Source organism: Betta splendens, chromosome 22 (assembly GCF_900634795.4).
Source record: "Betta splendens chromosome 22, fBetSpl5.4, whole genome shotgun sequence".
Classification (NCBI taxonomy): domain Eukaryota; kingdom Metazoa; phylum Chordata; class Actinopteri; order Anabantiformes; family Osphronemidae; genus Betta; species Betta splendens.
The window spans coordinates 4575472-4599128 of NC_040900.2; the positions used below are offsets into that span (position 1 = coordinate 4575472).

Genomic DNA, 23657 nt, shown 5'->3' on the forward strand with positions numbered 1-23657 from the left:
TTAAGACCTATGAAGACTAGGTTGAGTGTTTGGATTTGTTTTACAGTATGTGACACATTTACTTTGAAAGGTAACTACAGCAAGGATTTTCTTCCTCAACCATAACCAAAGTTCTTTTATTTTGAAAGGCAGTTCAGTGAGGGTTGTTTGCAGACGGTTGACCATTTAAAGAGCACACCTCCCATTGTGTACCTGATCTGTCCTGTCACACTGTCGGCCAGATCTGCCAAATGAGAGCTGTGTAATGTAATCAGCAGCCGCCCACAGTATTTCCAAACGCCATTGACTGATTGTGTTGCATTAGGAGTTTAAAACCACGCTGAGAGGCTTTAACCTCTATTGAAAGGGACGATAACTGGAAAAGTGCCAGCCTGGCAGGAAGAGAGACAAACTATTGACGAACACACACTTCGGAGCCTCAAATACAGTGCTCACAACAAACCACATAATGATAAACTACACTCTCGTATATGCCAGATAATTCCAGAGCGATGATGACATTTACCGTCGCCTCCTGTGTAAGAAATGAGAAATCTGCTATAATCGATTTGAACACACCTGTAGCAGCAGAACCACTCTCTCAAAGCAATTACATGATCAAAGACAGGGAGCGCAATCAATGTCCAAAGTAATTGGTCTTACCCGCCATGTAGCCCTGTTAGAAAACTATTACAGCTAAGCGCTGCTCTGGTCACCTCGGCAGAAGCTGTCCGATCGCATCAGGCGGAGAGGTTGTACCGCTCGCAGCTTCGCTAAAGGACTTATCCGCCAGAATCAGGGCGCAAGATGAGCCGGCTTTACACTGAGCGCCACGCTTCTGACTTACTGTGTCTTTATTAAAGTGGATTATAATCTTATCACAACGTGGATCCATAGGGCTCGTCCCACACACACAAATACTGATGAGTGAAGCTAATTTCTAAAATATTTTACCATGTGGGCCTAATAGTGAGCTGGAAATGCATTTTGCAGTCATAGGATTTTTATAATGTATATTAGTTTCTTATGTAATTCCACTAAAATCGAATTTGGATGATGGATGCTACTTCAGGTAGATGGCGTTCAACTAGTAACCCATTAAATCTTCACTTGTGTCCTTCTGTAAGCTATCACTTAGTTGGGTGAAATTACCCTGTGAAACAAGCAGATGCTACCGTGAAAACCTCTGTTTGGATTTGTGGCAACAAACAGCGATTTTCTGGGAGCATTTCTTTGGTGAACTCATGCGCGTCGCGGATCTGTGAGGCATAAAAATGGTAATAAATCAACCAAGACATGAAACACTGTACTGTACATCCAGGCGACAGCCGTTTACAACAGCATGTGTCTGTCAGTATTTGCAGCCTATTATTTGTGATATTCCCATGTAATCCTTAGTGCATTGGAGCGCACACACACACACACACACACACACACACACACACACACACACACACACACACACACACACACACACACACACACACACACACACACACACACACACATCAATTCTAGTCATGTGAAAATGATTTTGGAAACTGTTGCCTTTTCAAAGGGATTGTCTATCTAGCAGGGAGCTGTGCTGTAGCAAATCGGCCTTCATGGCAGGAGACAGTTTGGGATTCGTTTTTAGAGACAGGCCTCATTGGGATTGCCATTTCTTTTGATGTCATGTCATGCAGTGGCATTTCAAGGGGGAAATATGGCTCTTTGTAGAAGACAGCGCAGGCAGCCAGTGACAAAGGCAGCTCCAATCAAATCAGAGACATAATTAAAAGTTCTGAGACGCCTGAACTGTCAAGGTCAATGAAAAACGCTGAAGAATAAAACAGTTTCAAGTCAGAAAGGAACAACAAGAAGCGCTGACAAGATGCAGATTGTGATGACACTGGAGTGATAGCGAGAATATGAGTGAAGTGTCTTTGATTTTGATGCGTAGATGAGCAGTGCTGCAGATTAATAATTATACAGTATTAATGACATCAGACTGTATGATAGACCAAACAAAGAATGAAACTGAATACATGTAATGCACATAGATTCATACATTTTACACCTCTTCTAAATATTTGTTTATTTCAGTTATGTTATCATTTGGACATATTATATATTTATTTTATTTCACTCAAGAAGATGTTGCACTGTTGTAGTTCATTAGTGACGGCGCTGTCCATGGTGCTGAAAGTCAACGTCTCTGTAACTAACAGCTTCTCTGGAGCTGGCAGGAAATCAACGTCTTACTCAATGACCGTCTCCTAAGGATAATGGATAATGTCCACTTCATCTGTGTGTCACCACGAAACAGCTGCTGTGGATTAAGTCAAGGGAAACAGTAGAACAGCAGATTTTTGAGAAACAACTTATTTTCATAATAACACCCCCGTATTATTAGCAATAACTGATCAACATACACTAGCCCCGACTCTAACATATTCTGCTCGGTTTCAGGCTCCATACACAATAAATACGCAAATCAGCACCATGGCAACGAAGCTCAACACAATGTCATAGTAACCAAACCAGCTTCTAGCGTCTGACTGGTTTTTAGACATCAGGGTCCTAACATGCGCACTTAGTTTCTTGTGCAGAAGAAACAGAGACATTAATCAACAAAACACATTAATGTTTTAATTAGACATTGTGTTGTAAAACATGTGGTGGCCACAGATTAAAAATATTGAAAGAAACTGGACTAAAATGTTATTGCATAGTGTACTGTTAAAAAAGCCTCTTTGTGACTATGGGGAATATGTTAGAATGAAAGGAATCTAACATTAAGTGAAAGCATGAAACAGACTTTAACTGACGTTTAAAAGCAGATTTTTTTAAAGCCCAGCAGTTTTAGGCAGTAAAAGCTGGTCTATAAATAACAATAAGGCAAAGTTATCGCATTTAGCTCTAACTGCTGAACTACTGAGCTGTTACTCTAGACTCAATAACCTGCTGCGGTTGTTTCGCTCTCCTATTTTATATTTTACATAAATAATATCCCCATTGAATGTTTGATCCATAGAGTAGAGCACTCAATAATGAAATATGAGCTCCAGTTGCAGGCCCCTATGTGGCTGCACTGTTTACCTTTGTTCTTGGTGCGCAGTACATTTACATCCAGATTTATTAATCCATATCCTGTCATAGCCACTGTGAATTATTTATGTGCAAGAAATACTCAAACTCAGTCTCTGGAGCATTTGATCAGCTCTGTCTCAACCAAGACTCAATAAGCAAAACATTATTTGATACACAATTCAGCTGTTTGTCATGCGTGGCAATATAAAACTGGCAATTATTTGTGCAGCTTAAACATGAAACACCCACTAGTGGGAAAAACGGAGCGACTTTGATGGATTTGAAAATAATCATTTGTGACTTAGATGCCCATTCATTTTTCCTTTGACTTGCAGGCAGCAAACTAAGCAAGTTAGTCCAGATGTGTCTCTCCCAAAATCACCTTCCAGCTCCACACATACAGTATAGATTCTCTTGGTGGGTCCCCTGAAGGGTGACATGCATATGTGTGAGAAGTAGATGAATACTGTCCATGTTGTTTGTCTGTTTTGATCTTTTTTTTTCCTATAAACAATTATGAGCTCAGATCTGGAGGCGCTGACTCTAATCCAGCTGCTACCACCCAGATGTTGCCCATCGCCAACTACAAACACATGTACACATTACCAGCAAGGGGGGAGGAGTCTCGCCTGTTATTTATTGCAGCCTGCAATTTATGTACCCACCTCTGTTTTAGGCTGGTTATCTTTAGTGTCTTAATTTGAAAATCCTATTTAATGAGGTTGGAAAATCTAATTTGCTCCAAAAAAAACACAGTATTAAACCAGAGTGAAGTTTCCCGCTCTCCTCCGTGAACCACAGTCTTCAGTAATTGCACCTCATGGGACTTAGGCTTCATTTGTTGTCCAGTGAAGAGGCAGGATCTCCAGCTGAATACCTAAAACAAATTGAGGGAGTCTTAGAAAACCTGACACATTTTCCACTTTTTATATTCAGTGCACTCAACAAATCCTCCTGGTCAATAATTAAAACGAGCACCAGGCGTTCCGTTTCCATTGTTGCAGCTTTATTCTGTAATATCTGCGAAGCTCGAAGGAAAGAATTGGCTCAGGACTTGGAGGTGAGAGCACCGGCCATGTTTACATGTCACTTTACTCCAGGCAGCAGTGAGGCTTGAATCTGCTTCGCTGCTCAGAGGCAGCATCCTCCTCCTCTAGGTCAAGCTGCTTCAGATATGATAGTTTGAATTTGCATATTAAATTGTGTGCCGCTCCGTAAGTGTGACAGCAGCTGATAAGAGCGTCTTGGTGACAGCGTAGCCGCGTGGCTAGATGAGATAGCAACAAATCGGCCTGCACAGCTGCGCTAGCTGTAGCTCTTTAATTAAATTCACAATTCACAATACACTACAAAGTCATGTTCTTCGCGTCGAGCCTGTCCTGCTTCTAATTCTGCCTCTAATCGTGTTCAAGTGGAGCATCAGCACCGCGTTTATGTTGGGAGATCGTTGAATAAAGAGCTTGTTAAAATGAGCAGCTGGAGTGAATTTGAAAAGGAGCCCGTGTGTTTTACATGTGCAGGGTCACTGCAGCTGGCGTCACAGAATGGAAACTTCCTGACACTAAATCCATCTGTTACATATTTGTAAACGTCGCCGATGTTAATGGTGAATGAGCATTTTGACCAAATCTGATTAAATTATCTTATCCTCAAAATCAGCAAAACACCGTGTCCCCATTTGTGGATATTAGGAACTGGGTGTGAAATCCCATAAACATCACGTTAAGAGGGAACAATTCCATATTTGATCTTTAATGCGCTGATGTGATCATCTGCACAGTCAGCATCACTAAATCGGAATTAAAATCTGGAGTAATGAGCTGGAGAAGGGGAGCCAGCGAGCTCGGCGTCTCCACGGCTGATTAATGAGCCCTTTACAGGATTACGTTTGAATATCAACGCTGCTCTCCTTCTTAAACTGACATTAATTGCCACCTATTACACTGACTCTTCGCTCCTTTATTTCCAAACAACCGGCGCCGTTGAGAGGCCAGAGGAGAGAAGGGCGGAAGGCCCAGCGACTGCTTAGAGTGCTGCCATTTGTCAGCGGGTGCCGTGTGGCACAAGCCGATGTATTTCACAATTATTGCTGTGTGTGTGACAGAGAGAGAAAACAATTCCTTAGCCAGTGCAACCCACCACCGGCTCCACAGCATGCTGGGCATTACCTAGAACCATAATAGCACATGATTTGAAGGAGGTTTAATCAGATGCTCAGTGTAAAAAATGCAGGAAGATTAACGATGAGGCCGCCGACACCCCTGGAAACAAACCTGGAGCAGAATGAGGCCAATGGTGGTGAGATGAATGTGGGCAGACGGAGACAGGGTCCGGCCGCAGACGCGGTCAGGCTCCGCTGTGAGCGGGGCTGAAATGCCACTCCAGCACTCATTCTGCATCCTTTGACAGTAATTGCTGAGAATGGAGCGATGTTTCATTTGTCTTTCTCCCCCAACTCGCGCGCTCTCGTCTCCATTCGCCTTTTTTATTTTTTTCTCCTCCCCTCTCTTCTTATTCCCAAAGTAATTGATATGATATGAGCTCTGGCAAGTGTAATCTTCTTTTAATTAAGACCTGCTGCTGGCACTGGCTGCGCGCTGATACTGACTTACGGCTCTCTTCCTCCCATTTTTCTCCCCCCGCCGTCTCATTTTCTCTGCTGGTCCTCTAACTTTGGCTCCCACATCTCTCTCCCGCTATCTCAACACTCAACTCTTTGCCTCAACCCTGAAACTCTCTTCTTATCATCGACTCTCTCTTATTTTCTCCCATCAATTCTCCTGCGCTGCAGTCCCAGCACCACGAGGAGGAGAAGCGGGCCCTGAGCAGAGAGATCATTCTGCTCAACAACCACCTCATGGAAGCGAAGATCACCATTAATAAGCTCAGAGAGGACAATGTGAGTATCTGTCCTTTACTGAGGGCAAAGCTATTGTAAATTCCATGTACAGTATGAGACCTGGTCGTGTTCGTGGCCAAGTTCTACTTCCTTTTGCAGCCATGAATTAAGCAGCAGTCACGCACATTCAGGGACAGGTCCGAACCCACGAGGCGCCTGCCTTCCTCTCCTGCTCAAAAAGTCGGCCATGTTGTCGCCGTGTTGTTCTTTATTATTAGCATTATTTTTACCAGATGAAAACCTTCTCTGCTGTCACGCTGGCTGTCGTCTGTGAACCAGCAGAGACAGGAGTTACCTTTGAGCCACAGGGTGAGGCTCAGGCTGCTGGTTCGCTGCTGGGGACTGCAGGTTAAGTTCCTTTTTGGTTCCGTTGTTCAATCCCATCAGATTTGACCTGATTAATGCAGGTTTGTTCTTGTTAATAGTCAACAGTTTAGGGGGATTTCCTCCAGGCAGCAACTTGTCAGAGAAAAGATAAAAATGTCTTCAACGTGACAGAAAAAATCTAATTTTTAACACTAAGTAAAATGTTTTCTACTGTAAATGAAAGACGTTATGAGATAAATCTATTTGTGATTACTGAATTGGCACGTCTAACAATGTTGATTGCGAAATCAATGTTGAAAGATGAAACAAATTTCATAATAATACAGAATTAATGCGTATTTGAATCATTGGGGAGAAAGCACAACACAGAAAATCACCTCAGAGATTCACCGAGGTTTCACAGGTCTAGTTTACAAAACCACAGGCGCTGGAATGTCACCTGGCACCAAAGTGAAGCGATTCAAACAACAAACACTGGTGGGAGAGTTGAGACCTGACAGGGAGGCTTTGATGCGACGGACGGGGAGCGCTGTCAGGGCAGCGTTACAGACGGACTGGGAGGCTACGCAGCAGCAGGACCTGACCTTTCTAAGTGGACGAGGAGGGAGCGGAACCCTCTACAGCAGCCTAACCACCCACACGCATGCACAACTACACAAAATCACCCCAGCCAGGCATCGGCTGCTCCACTATCACAGCCTCACACCCTCAGACGGGACTGAACGCTTAAAAGCGCGCATTATGGAGGCGGATTGGAAATAACGTGGCACTAGCTTAGCTGGAAGGTGGCGATAAGTAGATGCTTCGGACATATCTAATAAAACTAGTCCACTACGCTGCTCAAACAGGAGACGCGGTATGAATGAAAGCTCATTAAAACATTTAGCAGCCTCATTAAGATCCTGCAAACCTCTGATGTCAACTGGTGAAAAAATGGATTCATTAAACTCAGTCAGTGTTAACGGATGAATGTGCTACTTTGATTTGACAGAGCCCTAAACCATCGTCCAGTGGTTTGTGATATATATAATATATAATATATAGCATGTTAACCATCAGATGGAGACACATTCAGAGAAATGTCACAGGAAGCATTCTTCGTTCTGTCAGAACTTGGGTCCCCTTAAATAATGTATAATTACACTATAAATAGGAAATTCATAGACACTATTTTTAGACGTGTTGTTGCTCTTGTTCAGCAGCATTAAATAAATGAAACCCTTTGCAGAAGTGTCTTGTAATTCTCTAATAACGACCCACAATTTAGAGGCTATAATGTCAAGAGCTGCTGATGTTTCCTCAGGGGCCGTTCTCTGTCTGAAGCATCAGGCTGCTAAAATAAGGGCCGTTCTTTAAAGCGTTCGTTTATGGAGATAATCTTTCTGCCTTTTGCAGGACCTGTACAGGAAAGACTGCAACCTGGCAGCCCAGCTGCTGCAGTGCTCAAAGTCTCATTACAGAGCGCACAAGATGTCGGAGGTGAGCTCCCAGCACCGCCGCGGCGTCTGTTCATGTCCGTGCTGCAACAAGTAACATGCAAAATGCATCTGAAGCAGTTCACACCGATTTAAAATACCATAAATGAATTACGGGAGAGTCTTTAGTGAATAAAGATCAGTACAGAAGCCGTGTCCATGTATTCAAGGGCTGAGAAACAGTTTGGGGTAATTAAACTAAACCTGTGCTTTCATTGCTGAGTGTGTACAGGCTGATTCAAGTACGTTTAGATCGGTCTGCGTCCAACCCTGTAAATCAATTGAGCTTTTGAAGCCCCACATTCGGAACTGTTTAAGGTTTAATACCCAGCACATCACGCCCTCAGGATTCCCACATCAGCATTTCATTCTTGGCTGTCTGGAGAATCCTTTTAAACTCATCTGCCTCGTGGGAAATTTAATTTACCCAAAGTCCAAAGCCATAAACCTGCGAGTGGCCGCAGTCCGGAGCCTAATGGACAGTTACATTAGCTCACGCTGTGTTTAATCAGTGTCCTAATGAAGTTGAAAGTCTCAATGACTTATTCCTGTGGTACTGAGGTTTCCCGTGTTGTGTCCGTGCACCATTAGCAGCCGTGATAAGTGCTTTTCGCACCGGGCCAAAGTCTTGGGGCTCGTGGGCTCTTCAGCCTCACTGATGAAGGTGCTGTGTGAAGTGCCATCTGTCTGCATGCTGGCTGCGCATAATGAACAGAGCTGACTGAGACGACGGCCCATGCACAGAAGTTACACGGGCTCCTATTGCCCAGACAATTAACATTTCACAATAAAACATAGCGTTTTATTGTGAATTTTATGTCCTCACAATCTAAAAGGGCAGGAAAAAAACACTGGTGCACGTGAGTCAGTGAGCGTTTGTCCACAAGCCATTATTTCATGTCAGTGAAAGGATTCTGTTGCTGTTGCCACGTGGAGGAGCCGGCTGTTAATTAAGACTGGCCTCAGATTGGAGCTAACGCTGAGCTAGCTTACACAGAGCTCTTACTCCTGCAGCCTCACCTACTTTTCCGTCTCCTTCCCCTCTGGGAGAGGCAGCGGCGGCTAAAAATAGCCTCGGCTTAAAAGATGCAGGTTATTTTATGTCGAGGCGAGCTTCTATTTCTTAACAAAGTCGAGTCAGTATTTTATCTTTTTTATTTTTTAAATTCCCAGCTGGAGACCCCGAGCACTGGCTTAATTTGAATCTGAGCCATTCCCTGTGGAGCTGATATTTGTTTGATGGTAGACGGAAGAAAGACACGCTGGTAAAAAAAAGAGGGGAATGAGGAGTTTTTTGTTGAAAAGGCAGCGGAGCGAGAGGAGGAAGATGAAACGAGAGGAGCGACACCCGAAAGGAGCGAGAACCTAGTTTGGTGGTAACGACCGACCCTGTCCGGCTTTAATTGGCATAAAATCCCAGTCTGGAACTGACGGGAACAGTTTCCTTGAACATGAGCCAATCAAACAGATGATGTGTCTGTGAAAGAAAAAGGACACAGAGCAATAAGTATAATCAATAAATAAATATATTTTCAAGCATATTTATAAGCTCATCCTGTGTCTTTGCATGTCTGTCTTCTTTGTCTCAGCTGCCGTTGGAATTCCAGGAACGCATCAGTTCCCACATGGAAAAACATAATCGGGGCAGCGGGACCACCATGGCCATGTGCCACTCCAATTACTCCGACGCCGTGCCCACCTCCATCATTGCCAAGGTCCTGGAGAAGCCCGAGCCAGGCAGCAGCTGCCCCGTGACGCGGTCGCCCAGCCCACAGCCGCAGGACGGAGAAACGGGAAGCGACGACCACCTCAACCGCCGCGCCGCCTACAAGACGTCCGACCTGTACTGCAGCGACACGGCGCTCTACTGCCCCGAGCGCTGGCAGGAGACGGAGCGCCGGCAGAGCGCGGACCTCCACGGCACCGGCCTGCTGCAGCTCCACGCCCAGAACTCCACCGACAGCAACCCGGACGAGGAGGCCTACCACTCGGGCAGCTTCTCCCACCGCGAGCCCTCGCCCCCCTTCCACCACCACCACGACGAGTTCGGCACCGGCAGCCTCCCGGCGTCCAGCTCCTACTCCAGCTTCAGCCTCGCGTCCGACGAGAAGGGCGGAGTTGGCGGCGGCTGTGGCCGAACTACCAGCAGCACCTTGTCCTCCTCCCACCAAGGGATCTACATGGACTGGCGGGATGGGGGCAGTGGGGACTACGAGCATAAAAGCATGTCTTCGTATGATAAAGACAGTCCCAGCTTCCCCAAGTCCCGCAGCATCCAGCACATGGTGACGCCCAGGAGTCCACAGAAGGGCGCCTCGCCAGGGTACACAAGGACGGCCTCCTGCTTCAGTGAGCCCTACCATTCCAGCAGCCCTCGCCTGGCCTCCTCCCACAGCATGGGCTCCACCACTGGCCTGGGCCAGGCCTGCGGTGGCGCTCAGGACAGCAGGGCCGACGTTCAGGTCCCCGACGAGGACCTGAGCAGCCGCTGGAGACAGCTGAGTGTGGAAGACATCAACGCCTTCTCGTCTTCCTACCGCAGCATCGCAGGCAGGGTCTCGCCCTACAGCTTCTCCGAGCGCCACTTCGCCATGGGCCCCTCCAGCAAGGTCAAGGGTTCCCTCTACAGCAGCTTCCAGGAAGGAGACGACGTCTTCCACAGTCGGATACTGGACGAGTGCTTCGCCGCGGGCCCCCTTTCGCCCACTCGCAGTCCCAAACCCGCCGAGCACCGCAAGCAGGACAAGGCGTCTGCGCTGTACCGGGCCAAAGACGACAGCCAGGACTCCGAGTGCAGCCTCTTCCTCTCGGGGAGCTCCAAAGACAAAGAGAGCAGCGGGGGGGCGACGGGGGCGGGCAGCGCCAAGAAAGACTACGCCAACCTGAGCGCGGACAGCTCAGCCGAGTCCCTGCACCAAAGCTCCCTGGAAGCCTCCAGCCTCCAGCACTACCCCAGCCCCAGGCCGGCGGTCCGGCCCCGCCCCAGCTCCAGCTCCGCGCTCAGCATCGGCCCCGCGCTTCCAAAGAAGACCTCCCCAAGATACCAAAAATTTGGCAGCACGGGGCTGACGCGGAAGGACAGTTTGACCAAGGCGCAGCTGTACGGCACCCTGCTGAACTGAGCGGAGCGGGAGCTCCTCGATTTATGCATGACAGCGGCGGCTCCTGCCGGGTGCACTGTGTGGAGGAGCAATGAGTTGTTGTTCTGTGTATCTTTTAGCCAAGGCACGTTTATGCAGTCTGTGTGTCGCCCCCTCAGACCAGGCATCAGTGTGTTTAGTCCTTTACTTCAGTTGATGACGATGACAGACAAACACAGACCGACGAACCTACTGTGCTGTTTGCTCTGTTAGTAAAACCAGTGAGACTATTAACTCCGCTCTAATATACACAACAGACAACGAATCAGCGCGTATGATGGAAAACCTTAATTACTTATGGCTGAGCCGTGGTTTAGTGGACTCTGCTGACAGCAACTGTTAAAAAGCTTTACCCATTCTCTATTTTCTCCTGAAGTAAACGCATATAAACGCTGTATAACGCCAGCCGACGGAAAATCACAATTGGGGTTAAATTGTTTCCTAATGGGGAAATAATCCGTAAGCACCACCAGAGATGATTAATATTCAGTTGTTGACATATGAGACAACGTACATGCCAATAATTCACAGAATAGAAAAAATAGTAGTTTAAAAATAGTTCTAATAGTTGAAATAGTTCTGAAATATTGTATATGCTCAAAAACTGTTACAGCTATTTGCAAAATGTTTAAATTAGACATGTTTATTAGAAATGAAAAGACATAAATAATAAGTAACACTACGTGGATTCAGATTTTTTTGTATTACGTCACTACAAAATTTGATCAAACCCGCGTGTGCATTATTTACTATTAATCCAGGGCACCCGTGGTTTTGCCTTAATCCTGCTGAGTAGACAAAACGGCCTCCTTCACACCATCCACCCACCGTGTACATACTGTATATCTGCTGTGTTGTTATCACGTGTACACTACTGTAACAGCATGTGTTCTTCCCGTCACGCCAAACACACGCATGTCCGGGTTCCTGCAGGAGGATTCGATCTGTGGTTTAAACTGGGAGGTAGTTTTCAGCTAAAAATTCGTTTCCAACTGCTTTAAATCTGACACACGCGGCCAAACTTTGCGCGCTAACTCTCCAACTGTCGCCTCGGGTGACACAGACCCAAACAAAAGTGCTGGTTCTTTTTGCTTTGCGGGAGCGATTAACTGAACCGTTCCTCCGGGCGAGAGGTCCTGGAATAGTTCCGTTCTGGAGACAAACAGAACCGGCGGTAAGACCCAAAAGTGATGAGATGTACAGTCAGTGTGTTGCTTTTGAACCAGCATGTCCCATTAGGCGAATCTAGAAAACTCACTGTGGACGTATAGAGAGAGAATGTGCCGTGCTGTTGGTGAATGACACGCTCCTGTTGAAGCATAAAGCATGCTGCCACTTGCTACTGTTACTAGTATACTGTTGATGAAGACTAAACTACAATAACCCAGAGTCTGTGGCATGACAAACCTGGAAGGGTTTCCTTTCTCCTCTTAGGCTCTTCATAGAAGATCTGAGGGGAGCAGTGACAGGGATGGGCTGAAGATCGGAAAATGGCCCTCAGGCAGTCAGAATAGATTTGTTGCTTGGATGCAGACCGACTTCTTTTTCTCACACTCCGGCAGATCTGGGAATTAGCTCAAGGCTCAAAGATAAAGATTTCTAAACTCTTCTTTTGGACCTTGTCCTTTTCACGAAGGTGAAAATGTACCACAGCGATTCTGTGATTTGGTCTAGGAATTAAAAGGTTCAGTTTGAGAATTAAAAGCATAAACGGAGTCCGTCCTGACGTAGGCTATAAATAGAGTTTATTATGACGATCCAGGCTACAGCTGGTTTTACTGAATGTTTTGACCCCAAGTGAAGGCGACGAAGAGGTTGTGTCCTTTCCTACCTCCAGCTCTGTTCCATGAACAACAGGCCCGCTGTCTGAACGTCAACATGTTTGTCTGTCTCATGCATGTTTATATATTTTTGCTGTATGTTTATTTACTTAATAAAGATGAGCCCCTGGGAATATTTAATTCCTAATCACATCTAGATCTGGATCAACCTCGTGCCTTTGGTATTAATCCTATCAGGGCGTCGAGTTCTGAAGATTCTTGTCTGTTCTATGAGAAAAAAAAAAGACTTCAAACTTCTCTGCACTTCGCTGCTCTGTTGTTGACTGGCAGGAATGTGGAAGAACCAGGGAACGCGCTGACAGATGTCTGCATATTTTATTTGGTTCTAAGGATGTCTCTCCATGTGATGCTCTAAGCTGTCAGGGAGGAAAAAAGCTGCATCAGAGCTGGGGTGCACAGACAGAGCAGAGGAGAGAACGAGACACGCTGCTGATTAGGAGGTGCTTTTATTTGTTTTGTCAAAAACTTGCAAAGCATGATGTTGATGAACTCCCGAGTTGAACAGAAACGTGACTACACACGGAACAGACAGACGTGAATGCGTATGTGGAGCCCCCCCTCACCCACCACTGTTCCTACCAAAAGCTGTAAAGAAACTCTCCATCGCTGATTTCAAGTGGACTGAATGAGACTGTGTGTCTGACACCACCTCATGTTGAGTCCTCAGTGCCAGACCTTGACCTCTCCAGCCCAGTCGCAGGTCGCCGCGGTGGCAGGCAGGACGGGGTGCTGACACACGCACAGGCAGGGCTGGCTGTGGGCGCGGAGCGTGTGCAGCACGTGGCCGCTGTGGTAGTCGTAGAAGTGGGCGGAGCCCGTGGAGCTGCCCGACGCCAGCACGGCACCGTCCCGAGAGAACTCGCACTGCACCGCGTAGCCCTCCACCTGCGACGCAACGTGATGAAATGTCAGAAATAGTGCACATAAAGCAAAAGGTGACATATCGATTGGTGCTTTAGGTGTGTGTGCTCATTTGTAATCAGGCATCATTAAAACACGGCTGATGTTTGTTCCCAGGCTGTTCGGCGTGTTTGGTTTAAAAGAAACAAAGATGGTTTGTTTCCTGTTCTTCTGTGTTTTCCTTGGAACCGCCGTCCAAACAGCGGAGCAGACGCTCAGCGTGTTATCACCCAGTCCGCGATCTCCCGCCACACTTTGCTCTGTTTGCCGTCATCAGCGCAAACACTGTTGCAGCGGGTTTGTTTGGAGGACGGAAGCTGGAGTTGAAATGCTGCGAGCTGTGGATGTAGTGTACATGTCAACTGTGTGTGTAGACTGATGAGCGCTGTGGGACTGCCCTTGTAGCTGTGTGTGTGTGTGTGTGTGTGTGTGTGTGTGTGTGTGTGTGTGTGTGTGTGTGTGTGTGTGTGTGTGTGTGTGTGACTTGTGTATCGATCAGCCCTCCACCCCCCTCCCCCCGGGGCCACAGTCGTTACTGACCTTGTGTCCTTCGTATCGCCGCCTCTTGTTCATCCTATAGGGCTGCTGGGAGGAGAACACGGCCATGTAGTTCCCATTGGTCTGGGCAACAAAGCAGTCCTCCAGCGGATGCAGGGCCAGGCTGGGGCACGTGTATCGCTCCTGGGGGGCAAACGACGGGAGGGCGATTCATCATTCTTGTTTTTGTTTTTGTGTTCTTGTGCTTGTTTTTCATGCAAAACTCAAAGGATGATTCGCGACTAACTCCACAGTTACGGCCTCACGTGGTAGATCTGGTTGGAGACCTTGGCCGTGGTCTCGTAGTCCCAGGCTATGAGGGTGCGGTCGGCCGAGTCTCTGCTCACGCAGTCGGAGCTGGCTATGAAGTCCACGGCACCTCTGAGGAACAGGATGTCCAGGGTCTGCTGGACGCCTGCCTTGTACACTTTCACCACCTGGAGGTGAGGAGGAGGCGATACTGTAAATCAGTCCAGTTGTTGCAGCTTAACTCGGAGAGAATTAGCATTTAGCAGCGCGTTTCTTGTTTAAACACACAACGCTCAGGGCACTCGAGCTCCGATGAGCCATTAACAGGATGGAGGGGAACATCGGGACGTCTGCCTTGAAGGCGTGATGACAAAATGGCAACTGCAGCGTCTCATTATGTTTCAGTTGCTCCATTGTTAGAGCTCCATACATAGTAATTGGAAGGAAGTTAAACATAAGATAGTAAAACATTTACGACTCAACAGCTGATCTCAGGACTAAGACTCTCAGGCAGTGATGATGTCACTGTGTTAACAACCTGTTTGCTCAGGTCTGTGTTCTCTCTGCAACTCACATTGACACCTACTGGCAGCAGCAATGCGGCCTCTATTATACCTGGAACCCTGCAGGGAGAGGATTCAGCTCACTGAGGGGAAAATTACACAGGAGCGTTCGGATTCCGAGGAAGTGAATAGGATTATCATATAAAACAGTCCATTAAGCCTAATAGCTTCACAGGAACAATTTACGATTCCCAAATGAAATTAATTTTTCCTTTAAACACTCGGTGAGATAACGCGCAGTGTTACTCCTCTGGATCCTGGCAGCGTTGCACGTCGGTGATGAGGGCCAGCTTCCTGCGCAGGAGGAGGCTGAGGATGACGAGCGCGGGGTGAACGATGAAAAGTCGCACCTTGCAGCTTCGAGAGTCCCAGGCTTTGACCGCTGAACTGTGGCCTCCGCACAGGAAGACGTCTGGGTGGCTGGGATGCAGGACGGCGCACATCACCTTGAACTGGTTGTCCAGTTTGACGATCTGCTGCCCTACAGACAACAAGAAAGGCGAGAGAGGAGAATTATTCCTCTTTACATCACCTACAAATGCGAACGCCCAGTTTGAGGTTCGGTGGTAGAATGTGAAGCTGCTGAGGTTAAATGTTAAAGGGTTCACGTGTGTTATTTGTGCTGCCTTTTGCCTCAGCGTCCTGTTGGTGGTTGTGTTTTTGTGCTGTTTGCACCGGGGTGTGTTGCCTACTCAGCTGTAAGGATCTCATTTCCAGACCCAATCTGACCCCCGGCTGCTGTCGTCCCCCGGGCTCTGACATTCCGTCGGCGAGTCCGGCCGAGGGATCACCTCACGGACCCTGATGTGCCGTCAGCCGCTGCCCGTGAGCTTCTCATTGTTGACTCACACTCCTGTGTGAGGTCTTCTGAGATACACGTGCATGAAACTCGGGCTTAAATCGTGTTTCAGGTAAATTTCACGAATTCGGATCGCCATCTTCGAATTTCCTCATCGCCGTGATTGTATCAGGCCAGAGACAGATATCATCCTGCTACTAAAATAGCGTCCGATGCTCATTCTTTAAGTCTATTGACTGAAGGCTGGTGACAGACTCATTCAAGGTTGCATCTATTTTAATGTTTACTGTGGGAGTTGAAGCACAATGGCCAAAAACTGACAAGCTTTGTAAATTTCCACACAGTAGCATCAATGTCGCTGTTAAACCAGCGCTAGACGTAATCCAAGGTGACAAAGATTTACAGCGCTGATGTGGAGGAAAGGAGACGTAATATGAAACACTGTTTGGGCTGCAGGCAGCTTCGTCTAAATCAATTAAAACATGTCAAAGCTTAAAAGAAAACACTGAGGGGCCTAAATATAACACGATGTGACCAAAAATGAGTTTCCTGGGAATTTCATGAAGCGGCTGTGAGAGGAAGCCGAGCCAGACCTCAGGGGTCGACAGCTCCTCATTAAAGTGTTGAGCAAACAACAAGGACTCAAAGACCCAGAACCGGCTCTGAAGCTCGGCCCGCGACGACGTGAGCGCGTCATTACTCACTCGTTCGAGCTGCGCAGCAAAAAGTCGGACCCTTCTCGACTTAACGGCAGACGAGCTCACGTCCCGCTTCGATCGCATTGATCCAAAGTTTTAACTGGCTCACGCTCCGCGCTAAATTGGCTTTAGCCACGGGGAGACGGAGCCGGGCTGTCGTCAAGATTTAACTCGTGTTTGGCAGGAAAATGATGAATCCGCCCTCTCCTGGTAATAAACCAGGCCTCGTCATGTTTTAATTAAAGGAGATTAATTAGGAGGGGAGATAAGGAGGATCTGTGCTGATCCGGCCCTCCGTCGTCATATGGTGCTGGAAAAGCTGACACGGGATGAAACTGGACACAGGTGTGAAGCACTAACGCAGGCTGCCGTCACTGCACACAGTCAGAACCATCATCTGGCTACTGTACTAATATTAAACACGCTCCCCGAGGGCAGCGTGAGCACTGCACTCAACTTTTCCTTGCTCATTTGACCCGGAACGTGTTTCGCCGAGCGCACACTTAATTGAGAACCCGTCCACTCGCGAGTAGACAGCGCCGGCGCATTCGGAGGCTCTAAAAGCGTAAGCGGCGCCGATCGCCCCTCTTTCCCCACCGTCAAGAGCCGTTAAAGACGTGAGTGCGGCAAACTGGGCTAAACGGCGTTCAGTGGGGTGCTGAGGCTTGCTGCTTCCCCGGGGGGGGTTTGCACACTGTGGACCTCTGGGAACACTTTGAAATCAAGGAGTGCACAGTTTTGTTGCAAACTTTCGTCCAATTACGAGCTAATAGCTTTTCCGAAGGCACTCGTGAAAGTCGTGGATGTATTTATTCAACTTTCCGAGTCTTTGCTTCTGTGTTCTGAATTCATCCCGGCTTTTTAACGCACACACCTGCTCCACGCTCCCTCTTCCTCCACGGCTGCTGTTGCTGCGGGAGCGGATAAAAGGTTCCATTAATTAACTCGGACGCGGCAGCGGCTGCACAGAACACGGGCCGACGCGGGGGTCCGAACGCGAGGGCACGTCCGTGACCCCAAACCTAAGTAAACGAAGCGCCCGGCGGAGCCTCTGGTTGTGTGTGATGTGATGAAATGAGGGGTCAGGTGCGCTACTAGGCGCGCAGGTTATTAAGGGACCCAGCTGCAGCTGCTGCAGCATGGATGCATTCATCCTGATTCAGAGGCAGATACTCAGTTGGCTCCGTAGCTCATCACTTAAATGCACACGCTGCTGGAATGCTGGGAGCTTCAATAACTTCAAGTACCGTGTCATGATTATGGCCACATGTCAGAGACAGAAATCCCCCGGAGAGATGGGAGATGTAGTTGATCATCAACGCCAACTGTGGCTGCATTTACATGATTACAGGACTAATCATGCATGCAGCTCGGCTCCGCTTGGTTTGAAAGTGTCGCTCTTGGTTTTAGCTCGGTTTTAGACATCCGGCTGCAGGAGCCGAGCTGGAATTCCCAACTCCCACATTAATATGCAGCTAAATTGAATTTCCCTCCTCTCACGCTGCCACAGTAGCACGTGCTCATTGCTGCGCGGTGCCAGCGCACGTCTCCAGATCCTCCGCCTCAGAAACAATGTGGTTTATCTGATTTTAAATATAAATGAATAGGAAAAATAAATATGATTAATAAAGTATGATTCCAAAATAGAGAGGCTGTGGGCCGGCTGTTAGTGCATGTGAGAGTCTGATTATTCCAGGACACATTCTATCGCTGCATCGTAGTTTGAAACCAAAGTAAAGACTTGTTTGTTTGTGGTTGTGGTTTTTGACGTTCCGGTCTAAGGTCACGGTGGCTGCTCCTGTGGCGATGCATCCATTATTGATCCCCTTCCTGGAGCTGCCTGTGTGTTTAATGGGCTAGCCAAGCTATTATCCGTAGGCTCTATTGGCAAAATTGACAGACATACTGAGAGGGGAAGTGCAAGCGTGTGCATCGCAGCCGTGTGGTGACCCCAGAGACGCAGACGCCAACAAGTATGAACCCGACGACTCACTGTCAAATGACAAACACAAGGACACTGACATTATTATTTGGCTGTGACAACTTCCTAGCAGTTCAATTCATCCTCTAGTCCGGTATTTCAGCTCTGTTGGGTCGTTTTCATCAAGAAAACAAATCCACAGTAAAACAAGCAGTCGCCTTGTGGGCTGGTTTTAACACGCTCATCCCTTCTGCCGCGCTTGTTCACACGAAAAGCAAACCAAATTATCGATCGCCTCTAAATGTCACCTTGAAAGCGCTTTGTATGTTCACACAAAGGGTTGGCAAACACGCCGAGACTGTGGATTTCACGAGAATCAGGATTTGACTGTTAGTAAAATCAGGAGTGTCCATTGTTCTGTTGAGTTTGAGGACATAAAGTGAAGATAGATGAATTAATATAATACATTTGCAAATATTATAATAACAGACGAATAGAATTGTACAAATGTTTTTCAAACTACTTAAACATGTGAAAACAATGGATTGCTTATTATTGTTGCAAACTCTAGTAAACTTCTGAAATGTTCATCCCGTCCCAGTGGATTTAAGGGTTTTAACAACAGTTGTTTCGTTTTACTTTAGGAAAAGCAGCCAGAATTTCTTGGCAGCACTTGGATGGTGTTTGGAATGCGAACGTGACCCTTCTCCCTCTGGAAATGTGGGTTTTGAAGATGGCTGTCCCTGAACTGGGTCGCAAAGAGAAAGCGAGAGAAGCAGCTGTACAATTTATTCAGGGCTTTATAACAGGCTTTGGAGCCCAGGGCAATTTAAAGTTACTCCACACATAAACTACTATTACTCTGCTGACTTTAAATTAGAGTTTGAGAAGCACTCCAGTCGCGAGAAATAAATCTGCCAAGTTTTGTTTTCCCACCACACCAGCAAAACACTTGGAGTAAACGGCTGATGAAAAGCAACTGAAATTAAATTTAAGCCAGTGAATGTAACGTTGTTTGACAGTACTTTGAACACAAAAAGTCGCCCCACAGATCTTTGCTGAGTTTGAGGGCAAAAAGAACCTTAGACGCATGCAAAGCGCTTTGTTATGTGACTCTGCAGTGGCCATTAGGGAAAAGAGCCTCTCCTCACCCGTCTCTACATCTGTTATCGCAGCCGTGTCGTCAAATGAGCCGGTGAGGAGGTGTCGCCCGCAGGGGGTCCAACAGGCGTCGCGCACGGCTCCCGAATGGCAGGTGTAAACCCGGAGGCAGCGCCCGCTCTCGGCTCCGTCCCACACCTGCCAGACACACACAGAGTCACAGACACAGCAGCAAAGTCGGCCTTCACCGCGCAGAAGCTCAGAGGAAGCCTTTAAAGTTGAGCCTCTGCTGCATAAAATGCACAGTGTGTGCTGAGACACCGAAATTCAAGGGAACTGTTGTTGACAACGGCCAAATCCACGGAGGAGGATTATATAAGTGGCCCGTCCTTTGTCGTCGTAGGACGTTTCTGCTCAAATAAACAGAAGAAGAATAATGTTCTGGGAAAGAAAAAGGAGAAAAGCGCTGTAATTGGGCTGAAGCTGAAAGGTGAGCGACGGCCGCATCCTTCACACAGCAAACGAGCAGCCAGCGTAGCAGGAAGCGGCTCAAAGGAGGAGAGGCCGCGGAACCGCTGTGCTTTTCTTCACGCGACGTTTCAAGGCGGCTCGCTGGAAACCCAAAGGCGCCGGTCTGGTTCGTCGGCCGCTGCCCCCCCCCCCCTCACACACACACACACACACACACACACACACACACACACACACACACACACACACACACGTTTTCTACCAGGCTTCTTAGAGACACTGAACGTGAGCTGAGGAAGATCAAATCAGACCCTTCCTCACCTGAATTCTGCTGTAATCAAACTAAATAAATGGAACAACGAAAACAGCCTTTGTAATTAATTATTCAGACTAATTCGCTTGGAGTGTGGCTACAAATCAATTCCCAGTGGGGAGTTGTGGCTTTAATGCGTTTGTATTTTCACAGATTTCTCTGATTAGAGATGAAGCAGGGGAGAAAAGCTGTATCTTGTGACCACCTACATTTATTAGAAGTGACACCATGGTGGGAAAATAGAAGAGCAGACATATAACAGTCAATACACGTTTGTCACGAATCATCCTGATGATTAAGAGTTTGATATTCGATCCAGATGGATCGACAGAAACTATAAGAAACTATTAAGTATCACTGATTGCGCCAATGGTGAATGAAGATTCTTTCCTGTCACTGCCAGGACCAAAGAGGAACTATGGGAACCGAGCCGCTGCAGATCCCCCGTCTTTCCACGTTTAATTATTAAAGCTTACTCCTCCATGTAGAATATGAAACACGGGAAAAGTACTGTACAACATTCCCACTGGACACAGATGGGGGGAGGGAAGAGGGGATGAGTGGCATGAATCCAACAGTTGGGAATTAAACACAGAGTGAGATAAAAAAAAAAAAAAACAATGAGCGAAAGAGTCACATTTAATTGCAAAATGCCAAATACTGTATGTATACAGATAGGAAAAATGTATTATTTATCAAGGTTGGCATCATTTTAATGAAACAGTGCCCTCTCAAGGCAACATGAAATTTACTTCAGCCTTCGATGATGAGGTCAGAGCTTCATAAAACATTCAACTAAGCACAGACTTCTCCATTATGACAAATGTCTTGTTTAAGCCGCATCTTTGGGAGATAGGAACCAGAACAACAACTACAATAAGCGCCAACATTGTGAAAATGAGCGCTTGTTTATTTGCAACTCCTTTTAATTTCACCAGCCACTTAACAGACACGCAGCGCGGATCCTCACCGATGACTCATTGGGGTAATCTGCTTCCTAAATGACTCTCAGTAATTAAAACTAAATTGGTATTCGTGTTATCAACTTAAAACTGCTGCCGTACACCTGCTGTAGCCATGGCGACAACATCTGGAGCGGGCTGGAATAATAAGAGTGTGGCTCCGGCTCCGAGGAGCTGACAGACAGGACGGAGGAAGAGCGGTAGAAAGGATGAAGGGCAGTGGGGAAGCAACACAAGCACAAAGGGGGACGTGTTAACACTTCACAGGGGACGTCCCCTTTCTGTCTTCAGTCAAACAGAACAGCCCAGTGCTGAAACACGCTGTCAATATGTTAGGGTTTTATTATTATACTTCTAATAAGCAGCGTTTAAGCCGAACATATGTCTTTGTCATTAATTCATGAAAAAAAAACGCAAACAAAAACGAACATATTTAGACACAAATAAACTATTAACCATTGTGCAATAAGAAAAGAAGAGAATTTCTTTGCAAATAAAGTCTTTCCTCCCCTTCTCTGCAAGTCTCCACCATCTGCTCCACGCAGCCTTTTCCAGGTGCCAGATGAGGTGGTTGCCACATGGCTGCACTTGTGTGATTATGCTAATCTTTTCATGCATATTTCAATTATTAATTAGTCAGACTGCTATTAGGGTAGCGGTGAGGTCGCCGGCTTCACGCGTGGATAGAAATATCTAGTCAACGGCAGGCGCGCCCGCGCTGCTTGACCTTTACTGTGGGTATAAATGGGAGATTGTTTTCCCGGTGTGAAATGCAGAAAAGGTTGGGGGAGGAAAATCGGAAATGGAGAGTGACTGGGAGGGAGGAGACAGTGTCCCATGGGTTCTGACATACATTCACCTGACAGTGACGGATATGAATCCAGAGGAAGCGGACGGCAGTACATTTATGAATTGAAGCAGCGGGGCAGATATTATCTATCTGCCTATAACACTATATCAATTACACTCTCAGGTTAAACCCTGGACCTCCATGATGTCTACGGCCCCTGCCTGCTGACAAATGGATTAGAATGGAAGTCCCATTTGTGGAAAAAACATCTGAATTGAACCGAATGAGACACAATGTCTGTGTATATTTGGCTAATGTTACCTTGAATGTCTTGTCCATGGAGGCGGACAGCAGCAGATGGCTAAGATGAGGCACTGGGCACCACTGCACCGTGTTGACCGGGCCCTGGTGGCCCCCCAGGCTCATCTGAAGCCTCCTTGGAATCCCTGCTGCACCGGGCTTGTGACCAAGATACGGCTTCACTGCCTCGGATGCATCTGAGAGAATTTGCCTCTCCTGGGTCTTATTTCCTGAGACCTGCTCTAGCGGAGGCTGCGGGTCCACTGTCTCCACCGGAGTGGCCTGTCGCTGTCTCTTGGGAATGTAGGGTCTGACACCGGCTGGGACAGCGTGATGTCTTTTAGATGGGTTCCACCCATCACTAAGTCTTTGTGGCATCTGAGGGAGAGTTACAGGTAAGCTCTGAGGTGTAGACTGCTTATCTGGTGCTATTCTGTTCCACTTCCTGTTAAAGCAGCGGCGTTGATGCTCTGAAACACTTTCATTGAATTCCAACAATGTCTGTTCAGGGCCAGAGTGTCTGCAAGGCACGTGTGTTTCATGTTGAGGTGAACCCTGGGTTTGGACAGAAGCTGATGACTCCAGTGTCACGCGATCCACGGATTCATCTTCTGACTCTGAATCCTCATAGGACACTAACGAAGACATGCCGAGGAACCTGAGAACACAGGAGCCAGTGAGTCCATTAGAGGAGCAGGGATGACATCTAGAGGCTTTAGGATTCCTGCACGTACGGGTATCAAGTGGGTTTGTTGATGTTAAAATACTGTCTTAGACGCGTAAGTACATATTTATACACACACATTTATGTAAAATTAATTTACTCATTAAGGAATTACATAAATCTCCCAGTTTTAAGTCGCGTATTTAACGCAACGTGAGTAGACTCCTATTAAGGGATAATTAGCTAAAACAGAACATTATAATAACTAGCTAGGTCAATTCACTCTACTGTACAATGCACACACGCTTTTGCAGTTACTTAATAGACCAACAACTCTCTCTCTCTTAACACATCCGTGGTCACAAGTTCCACCAACACAGAAGCGTTAGCTAACGCCCTTAAAGAGCCTAGAAACAAAGCAAGGCCATCGTCCCCGCAGCCCTGACTCTGAAGCTAGCTGCTGTAACATACCCGCAATCTGGCAAACCGTCAATAAATTGCATCAGTCAAACATCAGCAGTCCAGCGTCCCGCATAAGTCATCCTTGTAAACGCAGTGCACCGTATTTCAGAATAAAAGTAATATTGCTTAACTTCAACTAACAACAAAGGCGTCCTGCGCAGAGAAACCTTTATTTTGAAGGCAGCCGGTAAGAA

At 47.0% G+C, this 23657-nt stretch overlaps 2 protein-coding genes across 13 annotated transcripts in view; one reads left to right on the plus strand and one right to left on the minus strand.

The window, feature by feature from the left end:
• Window positions 1-12877, plus strand: part of LOC114848811 (uncharacterized) — a 43087-nt gene extending 30210 nt beyond the window's left edge. For 11 of the 12 annotated variants that reach the window (XM_055505776.1, XM_055505779.1, XM_055505780.1 and 8 more), the window contains 3 exons: window positions 5843-5950; window positions 7673-7756; window positions 9342-12877. In XM_055505776.1, the coding sequence (XP_055361751.1) occupies window positions 5843-5950; window positions 7673-7756; window positions 9342-10874 (1725 nt within the window). In that variant the 3' untranslated portion in view covers window positions 10875-12877. The remainder of the gene's footprint in view (window positions 1-5842; window positions 5951-7672; window positions 7757-9341) is intronic. The other variant, XM_055505784.1, reaches the window with a different exon arrangement.
• Window positions 12878-13160: 283 nt separating this feature from the next.
• On the minus strand, window positions 13161-23612 carry wdr25 (WD repeat domain 25). Its single transcript, XM_029139629.3, has 7 exons — window positions 23473-23612; window positions 22359-22995; window positions 19552-19699; window positions 15333-15463; window positions 14437-14607; window positions 14174-14314; window positions 13161-13618 (listed from the first exon to the last, which is right to left on the minus strand). The coding sequence occupies exons 1-7, from the start codon at window positions 23502-23504 to the stop codon at window positions 13397-13399; spliced, it is 1482 nt and encodes a 493-aa protein (XP_028995462.1). The 5' UTR covers window positions 23505-23612; the 3' UTR covers window positions 13161-13396.
• Window positions 23613-23657: the final 45 nt, after the last annotated feature.